The following is a 14,800-nucleotide window of genomic DNA, read 5'->3' as shown; positions in this document are numbered from 1 at the left end:
AAAATAGTGAATAAACTTTAAAAGTGTGAGGTAATTCACTGAAAGGGCAAGCCAAGCCCTAAAATCTATGTAATACCTGTAAGGATATTACTATGCTACATTCAACATAGCATCTGGGCACATTTAGTATGAAAGAAAAGAGCCATGTATACTTATCATAAATACAAGTGACTCTAACATAGAACAACTGTCATGAACAGTAATCTTCAGTCATCAAGAAAAGATTTAAATGGGGCGGCACCTGCGGCTCAGTCGGTAAGGCGCCAGCCCCATATACCGAGGGTGGCGGGTTCTAAACCTGGCCCCGGCCAAACTGCAACCAGAAAAATAGCTGGGCGTTGTGGCGGGCACCTGTAGTCCCAGCTGCTCGGGAGGCTGGGGCAGGAGAATTGCTTAAGCCCAGGAGTTAGAGGTTGCTGTGAGCTGCGTGATGCCATGGCACTCTACCAAGGGCCATAAAGTGAGACTCTGTCTCTACAAAAAAAAAAAAAAAAAAGAAAAGATTTAAATATGCTGACTTTTATCAAGGCAAAAAAAAAGTATTTTATTCATTTTACCAAAAAATTCTCATAAAAGTTGTATCTAAAAAAGGTCTAGCAATTAATGGGTACTTAATTAACTAGAAATATCAATCATCTAGATATTTGTGGTTCTTATAAGTGTTAACCCCAAAAAACAATGAGGTCATATGAAAAATAATATGATCACTTTAGTTGAATTTTCTAATAAATTTTACTTACTTGTGGGAAGATCTTCAATTTTTGCTAGCTCATTTTCTTCTATTCCCGGCATCCCTGCATCACCACCTCGTTTGACTTGTTCTGCCCAATTAACAAAAAGATGTAATTCTATATTTTTTTCCTACATAAAACGTTTAATTTTTTTTATTAAATCATAACTACATTAATGTATATTAATGCGTTTATGTGGTACAACATGTTGATTTTATATACAATTTGGAATGCTTACATCAAACTGGTTAACATAGCCTTTACCTCACTTACTTAATTATTGTGTCAAGACATTTATACTCTACTCTTAAGAGATTTGGCATGTACCTTGCAATATACACTACAGGTGAGGTCCCACCACTTACCCTCTCTCCACCCACTTTCTCCCCTCCCCTCCCCCACCTCTTCCCTCCTTCATACTGGACATAGTTGTGTTTTATCTTTCATATGAAAGTGTGGGTGATTATATATTGGTTTCATAAAAATTCTGAGTACATTGGATACTTTTTCTTCCATTCCTGAGATACTTTACTAAGAAGAATATGTTCCAGCTCCATCCATGTAAACATAAAACAGGTAAAGTCTCCATCTTTTTTAAGGCTGCATAATATTCCATGGTGTACATATACCACAATTTGTTAATCCATTCATGGGTCGATGGGCACTTGGGCTGTTTCCATGACTTGGCAATTATGAATTGGGCTGTAATAAATATTCTGGTACAAATATCTTTGTTGTAAAGTGATTTTTGGTCTTCTGGATATGTACCTAGTAGAGGAATTGCAGTATTGAATGGCAAGTCTACTAGTAGTTCCTTAAGTGTTCCCTAAACTTCTTTCCAAAAGGAACTTATTAGCTTGCATTCCCACCAACAAGAAACACTTCTACATAAAATTTTTTGAATGACTGTAACAAGTTTCTAAAGTAATAGGCTACATTAACTGAGCATAGTTATATCTTGAAATTTGAAACAATACAGATACCTAATCATATCTGAACTAAAATCCAAACTATTTTCTTTATGATTGAAAATGTTTACTTCAAACTGGGAAGAAAAAGCCAATATACTATTAACCCAAAATTATATAATAGCAATACCTTTTCCATGTGGAATATGATTGCTTGAGGGTTCTTCATTTTTATCTGCGGCATTCTCAGCTACTTTTGGACTATTTTTAGGTATTACTTGATCGTTTACATCCAAGTCTTTTCCATCATTTGACTGAACCTTGTGGGCCTCTTGCTGTTAGATATAGATTTGTGAACAGTAAGTATTTTTCAGTTTAAATTGTTAAACCACTCACACACTATTGATTAAATAATATGAAATATTTCATCTTTTACAAAACATACCATGTGTTCAAATTCTGAATAGTTGGTTCCTTCTATACGACAGTGCTATGTCAAATTCTGAACATTTGGACATGTAAAATATATACTATTTTCTGTTCAGTTTTTACACTTGATATAAAGCAAAAAAGTTAACTAACACTTTTGAAAGTTTCTAATTACAGTAGATAGCCTAAAGTGTTAGACAGAATTAATTCTCTTTGGCTATGCTGATGGAGTGATTCTATAAGACAGCCTGGGTTGAACAGGCCGGGTTGCTGTGGTGGCCTACTCAGCATAGTCCTGGGTGCTTTGGGGCAGGGTTGGTTTTCTATAGGCATAGGCTGGAATAAAGCAGGGTGGCAGACAAGAGGAGGCTGGCACGTGGGTGCTCATTCAAGTGTTATAGATGGCTACTGAGATTATGGGGCTTTTCCCCTGAGTGGAAACAGCAAGGGTGAAAAACGGACAGTCGTCTTCTTAGGTGTATTGGACACCTAAGCATAACAACTAATCACAGGACAGTACACAGGTCAGTGCTTCCTCCAACTTATTCCTGACCATATCATCTGTTTGTAAATTTACATCTTCAGGTATATGACTAAGCCTACTCAATTCTACTAAGGAGCCAGTTGTTGGTGTTTTTTTTTGTTTAGTTTTGTTTTTTTGAGACAGAGTTTCACTTAGTCCTGGATAGACTCAAACACTTGGGCTTGAGCAATCCTTTTACCTCAGCCTCCCTAATAGCTGGGACGACTGGTATGCGCCATCTACACCGGACTAATTTTTTTCTATTTTTAGTAGAGACAAGGTCTCCTCTTGCTTAAGATTATCTGTTCATGCTCTGGCTAGTCTCAAACTCCTGAGCTCAAGCAATATACCTGCCTCAGCCTCAAAGAGTGCAGGTAGATTGGTGCCAATTTTGCCTCAGTGGAAAATTGGGAGAGGCAAGGAGTCAAGTATGCATGCTTGGGTTGCTATATATAGGTCATATGTAAGTGCTTTGCAAACTCTAAAGCTCTATGCAATGTAATTACTAGTAATGTTATAAAAATAGAAATCTATGTGAATCGTCTGTAATCCTAGCACTCTAACAGGCTGATGCGGATGGATTACTTGAGCTCATAGGTTCGAGACTAGCCTGAGCAAGCGTGAGACCCCGTCTCTAACAATCAGCCAGGCGTTGTGGTGGGTGCCTGTAGTCCCAGCTACTTGGGAGGCTGAGACAAGAGAATCGCTTCAGTCCAAGAGTTTGAGGTTGGTGTGAGCTGTGATGCCACAGCACTCCACCAAGGGCGACAAAGTAAGACTCTGTCTCTTCTTCTTTTTTTTTTTTTTGTTGCAGTTTGGCCGGGGCTGGGTTTGAACCTGCCACCCTCAGTATATGGGGCCGGCGCCGTCTCAAGACTGTCTCAAAACAAAAAAACCTATATGAAATTTAGAAAAACAAGGGCCAAATCTTAAAAATGTATCACAATATAGTAGAAAGGGTGCTTTGACAATCTAGTGTAGGTATTCCAGTGTCCTGGAAGGTAAAATAGAAATCATACATTTGTACCATGCTTCATAGTTTACAAATTGCTTTCATCTTTATATATATATATATATATTTTGAGACAGAGCCTCAAACTTTAGCCCTGGGTAGAGTGTCGTGGCATTACAGCTCACAGCGGTGTATGTGGCTGGCATCTTAGCTGCTTGAGCCACAGGCGCCGAGCCTTATCTCTATATTCTAGTAGATATAAATGGTTTTCAGAAAAACAAAACTGAGGCTTTAAAAAGTTAAGTAGCTTGTCCAAGGTCACAGAGCTAGACAACTGTGGACAAGAAATTCTAACCACAATCTTTCTGACTCTAACTCCCACATTTGCTGGCAACTACGTAAGCTATAACCAATTCTGAGAATTTAATCACTGATGAGTGAAATGATAAACTGAAATTTCTGAACAGGTCAATATGAAAGCCAAGGGTGAGAAAATCTATGAGACACAACTGAGTACTCATCTTTCATCTCTGTGCATTTTTCACTACATTTTAAGACTATTTCTACAGTACTACACTATTTTACACATGTGGTTATAACAAATAATAGCAAACAAAGATTAAAAACCAATAAGCTTAGCCGGGCGTTGTGGCGGGTGCCTGCAGTCCCAGCTGCTCGGGAGGCTGAGGCAAGAGAATCACGTAAGCCCAAGAGTTAGAGGTTGCTGTGAGCTGTGTGATGCCACGGCACTCTACCCAAGGGCAGTACAGTGAGACTCTGTCTCTACAAAAAAAACCAAAAAAACAAAAAACCAACAAGCTACTGTTTAAAAATGCTTTTTCCATTGAAAATAGTTAATGTAGCTGCTGTCCCTTTAATGCATTATTGACAGTACTTTTATATGAACAGATAATTTGGATATTCTTTTTTCTTTTTTTTCCTGACACAAAATCTCATTCTGTCACCCAATTTAGAGTGCTATAGCCTCAGCCTAGCTCACAACAACCTCAAACTCCTCTCTCTGCTCAAGCCATCCTCTTGCCTCAGCTTCTTGACAAACTGGGACTATCTAGATGCAATGCTTGTGATTTGCTAAGGGGGCCTCCTAAATGATTCTTAAATAATTTTTTTTATTTTGAAATCATTTTAGATTTACAGAAAAACAATCACCCCTTACAACCAGTTTCCCTTAATGTTAATATCCTGCATTAACATGGTACATTTACAAAACTAAAAAAACCAGCACCAGTACATTATTGTTAACTGAACTCTAGACTTTATTTAGATTTTACCAGTTTTTCCGTAAGTCCTCTTTCTGTTCTAGGATCCAATTTAGGATACTACATTGCGTTTCAGTCTTCAGGTCTCTTTAGTCTCCTATGATCTATAATAAGTTTCTCTGTCCTTCTAGCACAGCAGTTTTCAACCTGTGGGTTGTGACCCACAGGAACTATATTAAAGGGCCCCGGCATTAGGAAGGTTGAGAACCACTGTTCTAGCATGACTTGCTAAAAAGTAAACAAATAAGCACGGTGCCAATAATTTTTTTTACAAACACAAATATAAATACATTTCTTATGACTCTCTCATATCATAAAATATTGTTATTTTGATTTTTTTCCAACCCTTTAAAAACCAGGGGTGGAGGGACGGATAAAATCAAACCCAGTAGGTACAATGCACACTGTCTGGGTGGTGGGCATACTTATAACTTTGTCTCAAGCAGTACAAAAGTAATCTATGTAACCTAAACCCTGAAATATTCCAAAATAAAAAAATGATAAATAATAAACAAAAATGTAGGCTCTGCACCCGTAGCACAATGGTTACAGCACCAGCCACATACACCAAGGGTGGTAAGTTCGAATCTGGCCCCGGCCAGCTAAACAGCAATGACAAATGCAAGGGTGGTGCCTGTGGCTCAGTTAGTAGGGTGCTGGCCCCATATACCAAGGGTGGTGAGTTTGAATGCTTTTATCTTTATTATGTTTTATATTATTAATTAACCAGTCAAACTGCAACAATAAAAAAATAAAAATAAATAAAAAAATATCTGGAGGGTGCCTATAGTCCCAGCTACTTAGGGGACTGAGGCAAGAGCATTGCTTAAGCCCAAGAGTTTGAGTTTGCTGTGAGCTGTGACACAGCACTCTACCAAGGGCGACAGCTTGAGACTCTGTCTCAAAAAAAAAAAAAAAAAAAAAAAAGAAATACAAATGTAAAAACTATTTTTAGCTTGTGAGCAGTATGAAAACAGGCAGCAGGCTAGATTTGGAATATGGGCTACATAGTTTGTTGACCCTTTTCTAAAGTAATTTCTACGATAGACATTTGCTTTGCTAACTAATTAATTAACAAACAAATAGAAAAATAAATCTCTGGATAAAATTTATGCTTGTTTCATAAAGCTATCATTGAATTTGTCCGCGAAAAATTAATTCATTTTTGTTTATAGCAATTTGTTATAGTACTTGAAGAATAGGAAATATAGGGTAGGGGACTAGAATGAGGCAGCTGATCAGAGAGAGCAATCTCTAGGCACGTCGATCCCTGCCCCACCTTCTTCATTTACAGCACGATGAAAACAAAGAAAAACTGGTTAATTAATAATATAAAAACATAATAAAGATAAAAACATTAGTTAACATAAAATATAAAAAACATTAGTTAACTAATAATATAAAAAACAGGCCAGAATGCGGTGGTTGACACCTGTAATCCTAGCATTCTGGGAGGCGCAGGCATGTAGATTGTTTGAGCAGCCTGAGCAAGAGTGAGACCTCATCTCTACTAAAAATAGAAAAAACTAGTCAGGTGTCACGGCAGGCGCTTGTAATCCCGGCTACTAGGGAGGCAGAGGCAAGAGAGGATCATTTGATTCCCAAGAGACTGAGGGTTGCTGTGAACTATGAGGAAGCCAGTCATGGTGCTCTACCCAAGGTGATAGAGTGAGACTCTGTCATAAAATAAAATAAAATCAGCCTAGAATAACATAAAATACAATGTAAAGACAATATAAAAACAGTAGAGAAGCAAAATTGGCCTAAAAAAACGGGAAACTGCTCATCTGCCCTATTTGAGAGAAAAGAGTAAATCTACCTCCATTTATTCGTACATTAGGCTTAAAAACAAATACAATAGCACACCTCTGTTCCCCTTCCTTTTGTGTTTTACTATGTTCATTTAAACACCCTTAAGTGTCTCCATAATACCTTCTAGTTGTCCTAAATGCCTCTACTATTGTGGCTCGCCTTCTTCCACCAATTCATATTCACATCTCCTCAAAACAGACTGCAGACAGGCAGCAAGCTATTCCACTTTGTAGATTCAAAAAATGAAATAAAAGAAAAAATAAGACCCTCAGTGGGCAGTGCCTGTGGCTCAAAGGAGGTGGGTTCAAACCCAGCCCCGGCCAAAAACTGCAAAAACAAAACAAAACAAAAAAAAAACCCCTCAAGTTCACTATAAAATCATAAGAAAATTAATAATGAAAAACCTCAAATGCCCTCAACTTCTAGTCCTATAGGGAAGATGTTACCAGAGAGTAAAATCAAATACTTTTTCAAGGGCGACGCCTGTGGCTTGATGGGGTAGGTTGCCAGGCCCCATGTACCAAGAGTGGCAGGTTCGAACCTGGCCCCAGCCAGCTAAAACAACAACTGCAAACAAAAAAATTAGCCAGGCATTGTGGCAGGTGCCTGTAGTCCAGCTACTCAGGAGGCTGAGGCAAGAGAATCGCCTAAGCCCAAGAGTTGGAAGGTTGCTGTGAGCTGTGATGCCACAGCATCTACCTGAGGGCAACAAAGTAAGACTCTGTCTCAAAAAAAAAAAAAAAAAAAAAACTTTTCACTATTGAATGTCCCTTTCTTTAAATCATAAAGACTTCATACTCAAACCTAGTCAGATTAAGATTATAGGGTATAAAAAACATGAATCATGTACTTAATGATTAGTAATCTTCAAGTAAAATACCCTCTTTTTCTAAAAGAACCTTTTGTAATATATATTAACTTAAAAGGGATAAAATTAATAAAGGAATTTGCAAATCCTAAAAATTACGAATCAAAAATTAGTTATAGTGATTAGTGTCTCATTTCTGTGTTTTAAAAAAGGGTGTCATAATAAATTTATTTTTATTTATTTATTTTATTTTATTTATTTTGAGACAGAGTTTCACTTTGTTGTCTTCAGTGGAGTGAAGACAGAGCAGCCTCAAACTCTTGGGCTTAAAACAATTCTCTTGCCTCAGCCTCCCAAGTACCTGCTACATACACCCGGTACAGCTACCAACACCCGGTAATTTTTAGAGACAAGGTCTTGCCATGGCTCAGGCTGGTCTTCAAACTCATGCACTCAGGCAATCCACCTGCCTCAGCCTCTCCAGAGTGCTAGGATCACAGGCATGAGCCATTGAGCCCCGGCATAAAGTTTTTTTTTAAAAGGGTGTCAGAGAACAGACATTGATAATAAGGAAAAAGTTTCTCAGGAAGTAAATGATTTGCTGTAAAAATGTTATCCACTTTACAACCTGAGAAAATATATTAACAATAAAAATTATTTAAAAAGTCAGATTTTTTAATTCAAATTAATTTTAACAATTGAGATTATAATTAAATTATGTCTAATTTACTCAGCAATAAAGCTATTATAAATCATTTTTGGAATTAGGAAGGCTAGGGGAAAAAAGGAAGCCTAGAAAACTTAAAAATATAATGCTTTATGACAAAAATAAAATAATTTTGGCTTGGTGCCCATAGCTCAGTGGTTAGAGCACCGGCCACATATACCGAGGCTGGAGGGTTCAAACCTAGCTCAGGACTGCTAAACAACAATGACAACTGCAACCAAAAAATAGCCGGGCATTGTGGCGGGCACCTGTAGTCCCAGCTACTTGGGAGGCTGAAGCAAGAGAATCACTTAAGCCCAAGAGTTTGAGGATGCTGTGAGCTGTAACGCTACAGCACTCTACTGAGGGTGACATAGTGAGACTCTGTCTCAAAAAAAATAAAAAAAAAATTAATTTCTAATTACCACAATTTTATAACAAAATGATATTTGGATTTTTTTTTAAAGACTTACCTTTTTGTTCCTGTAAAAACTGGTCTGCTAACTTTTTAATATTTTTCTTCATGTTGTGCTCGTAATTCCTTAATCTGTTGTCCACACTGAAAACTAAATTATAAAGTCATTCTTTTAGATTATATTATTGGATTCTCAAAGTTGTCTAAAAGTTGACACATACTTTTTTTTTTTTTTTTTTGTAGAGACAGAGTTTCACTTTATTGCCCTCAGTAGAGTGCCGTGGCGTCACACAGCTCACAGCAACCTCCAACTCCTGGGCTTAGGCGATTCTCCTGCCTCAGCCTCCCGAGTAGCTGGGACTACAGGCGCCCGCCACAACGCCCAGGCCTATTTTTTTGTTGCAGTTTGGCGGGGGCTGGGTTTGAACCTGCCACCCTCGGTATATGGGGCCGGCGCCCTGCTCACTGAGCCACAGGTGCCACTCAACACAATACGTTTATTTATTTATTTTTTGAGACAGAGCACAAAGCTATCAGCCTGGGTAGAGTGCCATAGCATCACAGCTCACAGCAACCTCTAACTCCTGGGCTTAAGCAATTCTCTTGCCTCGGCCTCCTCCAAGTAGCTGGGACTACAGGTACCCGCCACAACGCCCAGCTATTTTTTGGTTGCACTTGTCATTGTTGTTTAGCAGGCCCGGGCTGGATTCGAACACGCTAGCTCTAGTGTATATTGGCTGCTGTCTTAGCTGCTTGAGCTGTGGACGCCAAGCCAGACATATACATTTAGAAAGATAAAATATTCAATCAATAGAAGAGGGTGGGAAGGGAAGGATAAAGAGCAGACTAAGAGCACTCAGTCAAAAATTCAAAAAATATTTAAACCGGCTCAGCGCCTGTGGCTCAAGCAGCTAAGGCGCCAGCCACATACACCTGAACTGGCAGGTTCAAAATCCAGCCCAGGCCTGCCAAAACAACAATGACAGCTGCAACCAAAATAAATAGCCAGGCGTTGTGGTGGGCACCTGTAGTCCCAGCTACTTGGGAGGTGGAGGCAGGAGAATCGCTTGAGCCCAGAAGTTGGAGCTTGCTGTGAGCTGTGATGCCATGGCACTCTACCCAGGGCGACAGGCTTCAGGCTCTGTCTCAACAACAAACAAAAAACATTTAAACCCTCTAATAGGGTATAAAAGAATACTGATTAGTGAATACTGATTTCTAATTTAGAAAATAGAAATTAGATGAAAACAATCTTTTTATAAACTGTCTTGTTATTTTTATAAATTGCATTTATAAAGGAACTATTGTCAAAACCAATGCCAATCACAGAGAGCAAAAAAACACTATAAAACTTTGACAGTCAGCTCTGATTCTCATGCCTGTAATCCAAGCACATTGGGAGGCTGAGGCAGGTGGATCGCCTGAGTTCAGGAGTTCGAGACCACTCTGAGCAAAACTAAGAAGACCCCCCTCTCTAAAAAGAGTCAAAACATTGTGGCAGATGCCTGTAGTCCCAACTACTTGGGAGGCTGAGGCAAGAAGATCACTTGAGCCCAAGAGTTTGAGGTTGCTGTGAGGTATGATGCCATGACAAAATGGCAACAAAGTGAGACTCTGTGTCAATAAAAAAAATTTTTTTTTTGACACTTAGTCCTGGTGCAGTGGCTCATGCCTGTAATCCTAGCAGTCTGGGAGGCCAAGGCAGGTAGATTGCTTGAGCTCATGAGTTCGAGACCAGCCTATGCAAGAATAAGACTCTATGTCTATTAAAAATAGAAAAAGAAGCTGGGCCTGGTGGCAAGCTCCTATAGTCCCAGCTACTGCCAAGTCTAAGGCAAGAGGATTGCTCTAACCCAACAGTTAGAGGTTGCTGTGAACTATAATGCCATGGCACTCAACATGGGGCAACAGAGTGAGACTCTGTCTCAAAAAATAAAAAAATAAAAAAAAATAAACTTTTCGGGCAGCTCCTGTGGCTCAATGGAGTAGGGTGCTAGCCCCATATGCCAGAGGGTGGCGGGTTGAAATCCAGCCCCGGCCAAAAAAAACTGCAAAAAAAATAAATAAATAAAATTAACTCTGAGACCAATTTATAGTAGCATCTGAGAAAAGCTAGAATTATGAGAGTTGACAAAGGAGTGGTAGCAAATGATTCATCCAATAGTTAGTACTTTAAACATGTAATAAAAGGGCTAAACCATAGAATAATCAGAATGAAAGAAAGGAATACAGAAGACAAGAGTGGCATCATCAAGAGAAATCAGGAAAAGCAAAAACAGATAAATGATGGTGACTTTTTGCTGGACAAGTAGTTCAAAGGATATAAATAGACCATTCATGCAAAAAGAAGTATATATAGTTGATAAATATAAAAAATGTTAACTTCACCATTATAAAATGCAAATCAAAACTTCCTATATGTATACATGGTAGTACCTTATTCCTATATTAACAAAATTAAATTAGAATTATAACTAAAGGTGATATAGTTATGGGGTAATATCTTCCTTATAAATTAGTACAATCAGGCCGGGCACAGTGGCTCATGCCTATAATTAATATCTTCCTTATAAATTAGTACAATCAGGCCGGGCACAGTGGCTCATGCCTATAATTCTAGTATTCTGGGAGGCCGAGGCAGGTAGATTGCCTGAGCTCACGGGTTCGAGACCAGCCTGACCCAGAACTCTTGTCTCTAAAAAAAAAAAAAAATAGCCGGACGTTGTGGTGGGTGTCTGGTAGTCCCAGCTACTTGGGAGGCTGAGGCAAGAGAATTGCTTGAACCCAAGAGTCTAAGGTTGCTGTGAGCTATGATGCCATGGTACTCTACCGAGGGTGACAAAGTAAGACTATGTTTCAAAAAAAAAAAAAAAAAAAATTTAAATTAGTACAATCATTTTAGAAAGCAATATTTCATCTATGCTGTAGGGGCAATAAAACTGGTAAAACCTCTTAGGAATTCTACATATGAGAATGTACAATAATGAAATGATATGGGGGGGAATCTTTTTTGCATAAAAAGTCTTGTAGCTGTGATAGTCTTGTTTTTTTTTTTTTTTTTTTTGTAGAGACAGAGTCTCACTTTATGGCTCTCAGTAGAATGCCATGGCATCACACAGCTCACAGCAACCTCCAACTCCTGGGCTTAAGCGATTCTCTTGCCTCAGCCTCCTGAGTAGCTGGGACTACAGGCGCCCGCCACAACACCCAGCTATTTTTTTTTTTGGTTGCAGTTCAGCCGGGCCGGGTTTGAACCCGGCACCCTCGGTATATGGGGCCGGTGCCTTACCGACTGAGCCACAGGCGCCACCCTGATAGTCTTGTTTTTTTTTTTTTTGTAGAGACAGAGTCTCACTTTATGGACCTCGGTAGAGTGCCGTGGCCTCACACAGCTCACAGCAACCTCCAACTCCTGGGCTTAAGCGATTCTCTTGCCTCAGCCTCCCGAGTAGCTGGGACTACAGGCAACCGCCACAGCGCCCGGCTATTTTTTGGTTGCAGTTTGGCCGGGGCCGGGTTTGAACCCGTCACCCTCAGTATATGGGGCCGGTGCCTTACTGGATAGTCTTGTTTTTTAATTGCAGTTTGGTTGGGCTGGGTTCAAACCCACCACCCTTGGTCCATGGGGCTGGTGCCCTACTCAATGAGCCACAGGCACCGCCCTGTGATAGTCTTGATAGTAAAAAAGGAAAACTCCTACAGTGGTCCCATAATTGGGGGAGACTAAAGAAGTTGTGGTACATTCATGTACTAGAATAATATATATGACCTCTAACTATGTTAAATCTTTAATCTTACAGATACATGGAAAAATACTGAAAATTGTTTATATACATATATGTTAGTAGATACATATTGATAACTTATACCAGTAAAAAGTCAGAAATGGATAAATAATGGTTTAAAATATGGCAAATGATTCTAATTTTTGGTGTGCAGCCCTAGAAAATATCTTTACAGTAAAATTGAAAGAAAATATACTAAAAAAATTTTAAAGAGTAATTGCTAGAAATGGTTCTAAGAGGTGGGATAGAGGTGTGACCAAGAGCTCAAGAGCAGAGCAGGAGAAGCAGCTATCACCCAGTCCCTCAGCCCCTCTAGGAACATCTCCCAGTGTTGGCTTTATGTTCTGGATGCCCCTTCAAAAAGAATCATAGGCTCACCGCCCGTAGCACAGTGGTTACAGCACTGGCCACATACACAGAGGCTGGTGGGATTGAGCCCCACCTGGGCCTGCTAACCAACAATGACAACTGCAATTAAAAAATAGCCGGGCATTGCGGTGGGCGCCTGTAGTCCCAGCTACTCAGGAGGCTGAGGCAAGAGAATCACTTAAGCCCAAGAGTTTGAGGTTGCTGTGAGCTGTGACGCCACAGCACTCTACCAAGGGCGACATAGTGAGACTCTGTCTCAAAAAAAAAAAACAAAAAGAATCAAAGAATCTTCTTTCAGTCTTTGCCATATTTAACTCAGTAAAAGTCAAGGTAAGATTTTCTGTCTCAAAATGAACCCAGTAACATAGACAAACTCAATATGCCCTATAAAAGATACTTTTATGGTGTTTAACATACCAAAATAAAAAGTATAGATTTCAAAGGGCAATAAAAAGATAATGGAAAAGGAATTTAAAAGACCTAAGAAAATGAAAGAGAAGAAAAAAAAACAAAAGTCAAAAAGGTAGAAATAAATTAATTCCAACAGTTGAATAAGTATTAGATTCTTAAATATTTGTTGCACGTAACATCCTACCTTTCATATTCTAACCTCTTCACAAGGTAAGTATTGTTCTTCCTATAATCCTGAAGCTGGTCTTCTTGTCGAAGAAACTCCTGACGTAGCTCAGCAAGTTGCTCTGTTCACATAAGATAAGAACCAAAGGAATCAAGTTTATTCATTGAAATGCTTCCTATCAAGAAGCTATGGAATGTTTTTTTAATTACACACACTTCTCAATTTTCTTACTCATACTCTAAGTAAATTAAATTTCATAATTAATATCACATTTAATTACCTTTTATAACACATTCATCATCAATAAAATTTATTTGGTTTTCAAGACACAACTGTAAGGGGGACTTTACCCAACAAATGCAATCAGTGTAACCTGGTTTCTTTTTATTAATTAATTAATTTATTTATTTATTTTTGTTGGGGATTCATTGAGGGTACAATAAGCCAGGTTACACTGATTGCATTTGTTAGGTAAAGTCCCTCTTGCAATCATGTCTTGCCCCCAGAAGGTGTGGCACACACCAAGGCCCCACCCCTCTCTCTTCTTCCCTCTTTCTGTTTTTCCTCCCCCCCCCCTGACCTTAATTGTCATTAACTGTCCTCATATCAAAATTGAGTACATAGGACTCATGCTTCTCCATTCTTGTGATGCTTTACTAAGAAAAATGTCTTCCACTTCCATCCAGGTTAATACGAAGGATGTAAAGTCTCCATTTTTTTTAATAGCTGAATAGTTTTCCATGGTATACATATACCACAGCTTGTTAATCCATTCCTGGGTTGGTGGGCATTTAGGCTGTTTCCACATTTTGGCGATTGTAAATTGAGCAGCAATAAACAGTCTAGTACAAGTGTCCTTATGATAAAAGGATTTTTTTCCTTCCGGGTAGATGCCCAGTAATGGGATTGGAGGATCAAATGGGAGGTCTAGCTTGAGTGCTCTGAGGTTTCTCCATACTTCCTTCCAGAAAGGTTGTACTAGCTTGCAGTAACCTGGTTTCTTGTACCCTCAATGAATCCCCAACAATAAAAATAAATAGATAATTAATTAATTAAAAACAATTTTTATTTGGTTTTGTTGTTTTTGAGATAGAGTCTTACTCTGATGCCCTGGCCAGAGTGCAGTGTTGTCATCATAACTCATTGCAACCTCAAACTCTGGCTCAAGTGATTGTTTTTTTTTTTTTTTTGCAGTTTTTGGCCAGGGCTGGGTTTGAACCCGCCACCTCCGTTATATGGGGCTGGCGCCCTACTCCTTTGAGCCACAGCTCAAGTGATCTCCTTGCCCGAGCTTCCTAAGTAGCTGGGACTACAGGTGCATGCCACAATGTCTGGCTAATTTTCTATTTTTAGTAGAGATAGGGTCCCGCTCTTGCTCACACTAGGCTTGAACTCGTGAACTCAAGCAATCCACTGGCCTTCCTCCCGGAGTGCTAGGGTTCAGGTCAGCCACCAAGCTCAGCCAGAATACGATTTTTTTTTTTTTTTTGGAGGGCAGTGCCTGT

General features: G+C 39.2%; 1 protein-coding gene across 1 annotated transcript in view; it reads right to left on the bottom strand.

Annotated features, from left to right (window-relative positions):
• The window catches only part of GOLM2 (golgi membrane protein 2), a 124,521-nt gene that overhangs the window by 52,835 nt on the left and 56,886 nt on the right, over nucleotides 1-14,800 (bottom strand). The window contains 5 exon segments of the mRNA XM_053593336.1: nucleotides 741-821; nucleotides 1,830-1,970; nucleotides 8,623-8,665; nucleotides 8,667-8,715; nucleotides 13,314-13,416. Of these exon segments, the coding sequence (XP_053449311.1) occupies nucleotides 741-821; nucleotides 1,830-1,970; nucleotides 8,623-8,665; nucleotides 8,667-8,715; nucleotides 13,314-13,416 (417 nt within the window).

This window comes from Nycticebus coucang, chromosome 6 (genome assembly GCF_027406575.1).
Source record: "Nycticebus coucang isolate mNycCou1 chromosome 6, mNycCou1.pri, whole genome shotgun sequence".
NCBI classification, from domain to species: Eukaryota; Metazoa; Chordata; class Mammalia; order Primates; family Lorisidae; genus Nycticebus; species Nycticebus coucang.
This window is presented reverse-complemented; position numbering and strand designations above follow the sequence as displayed.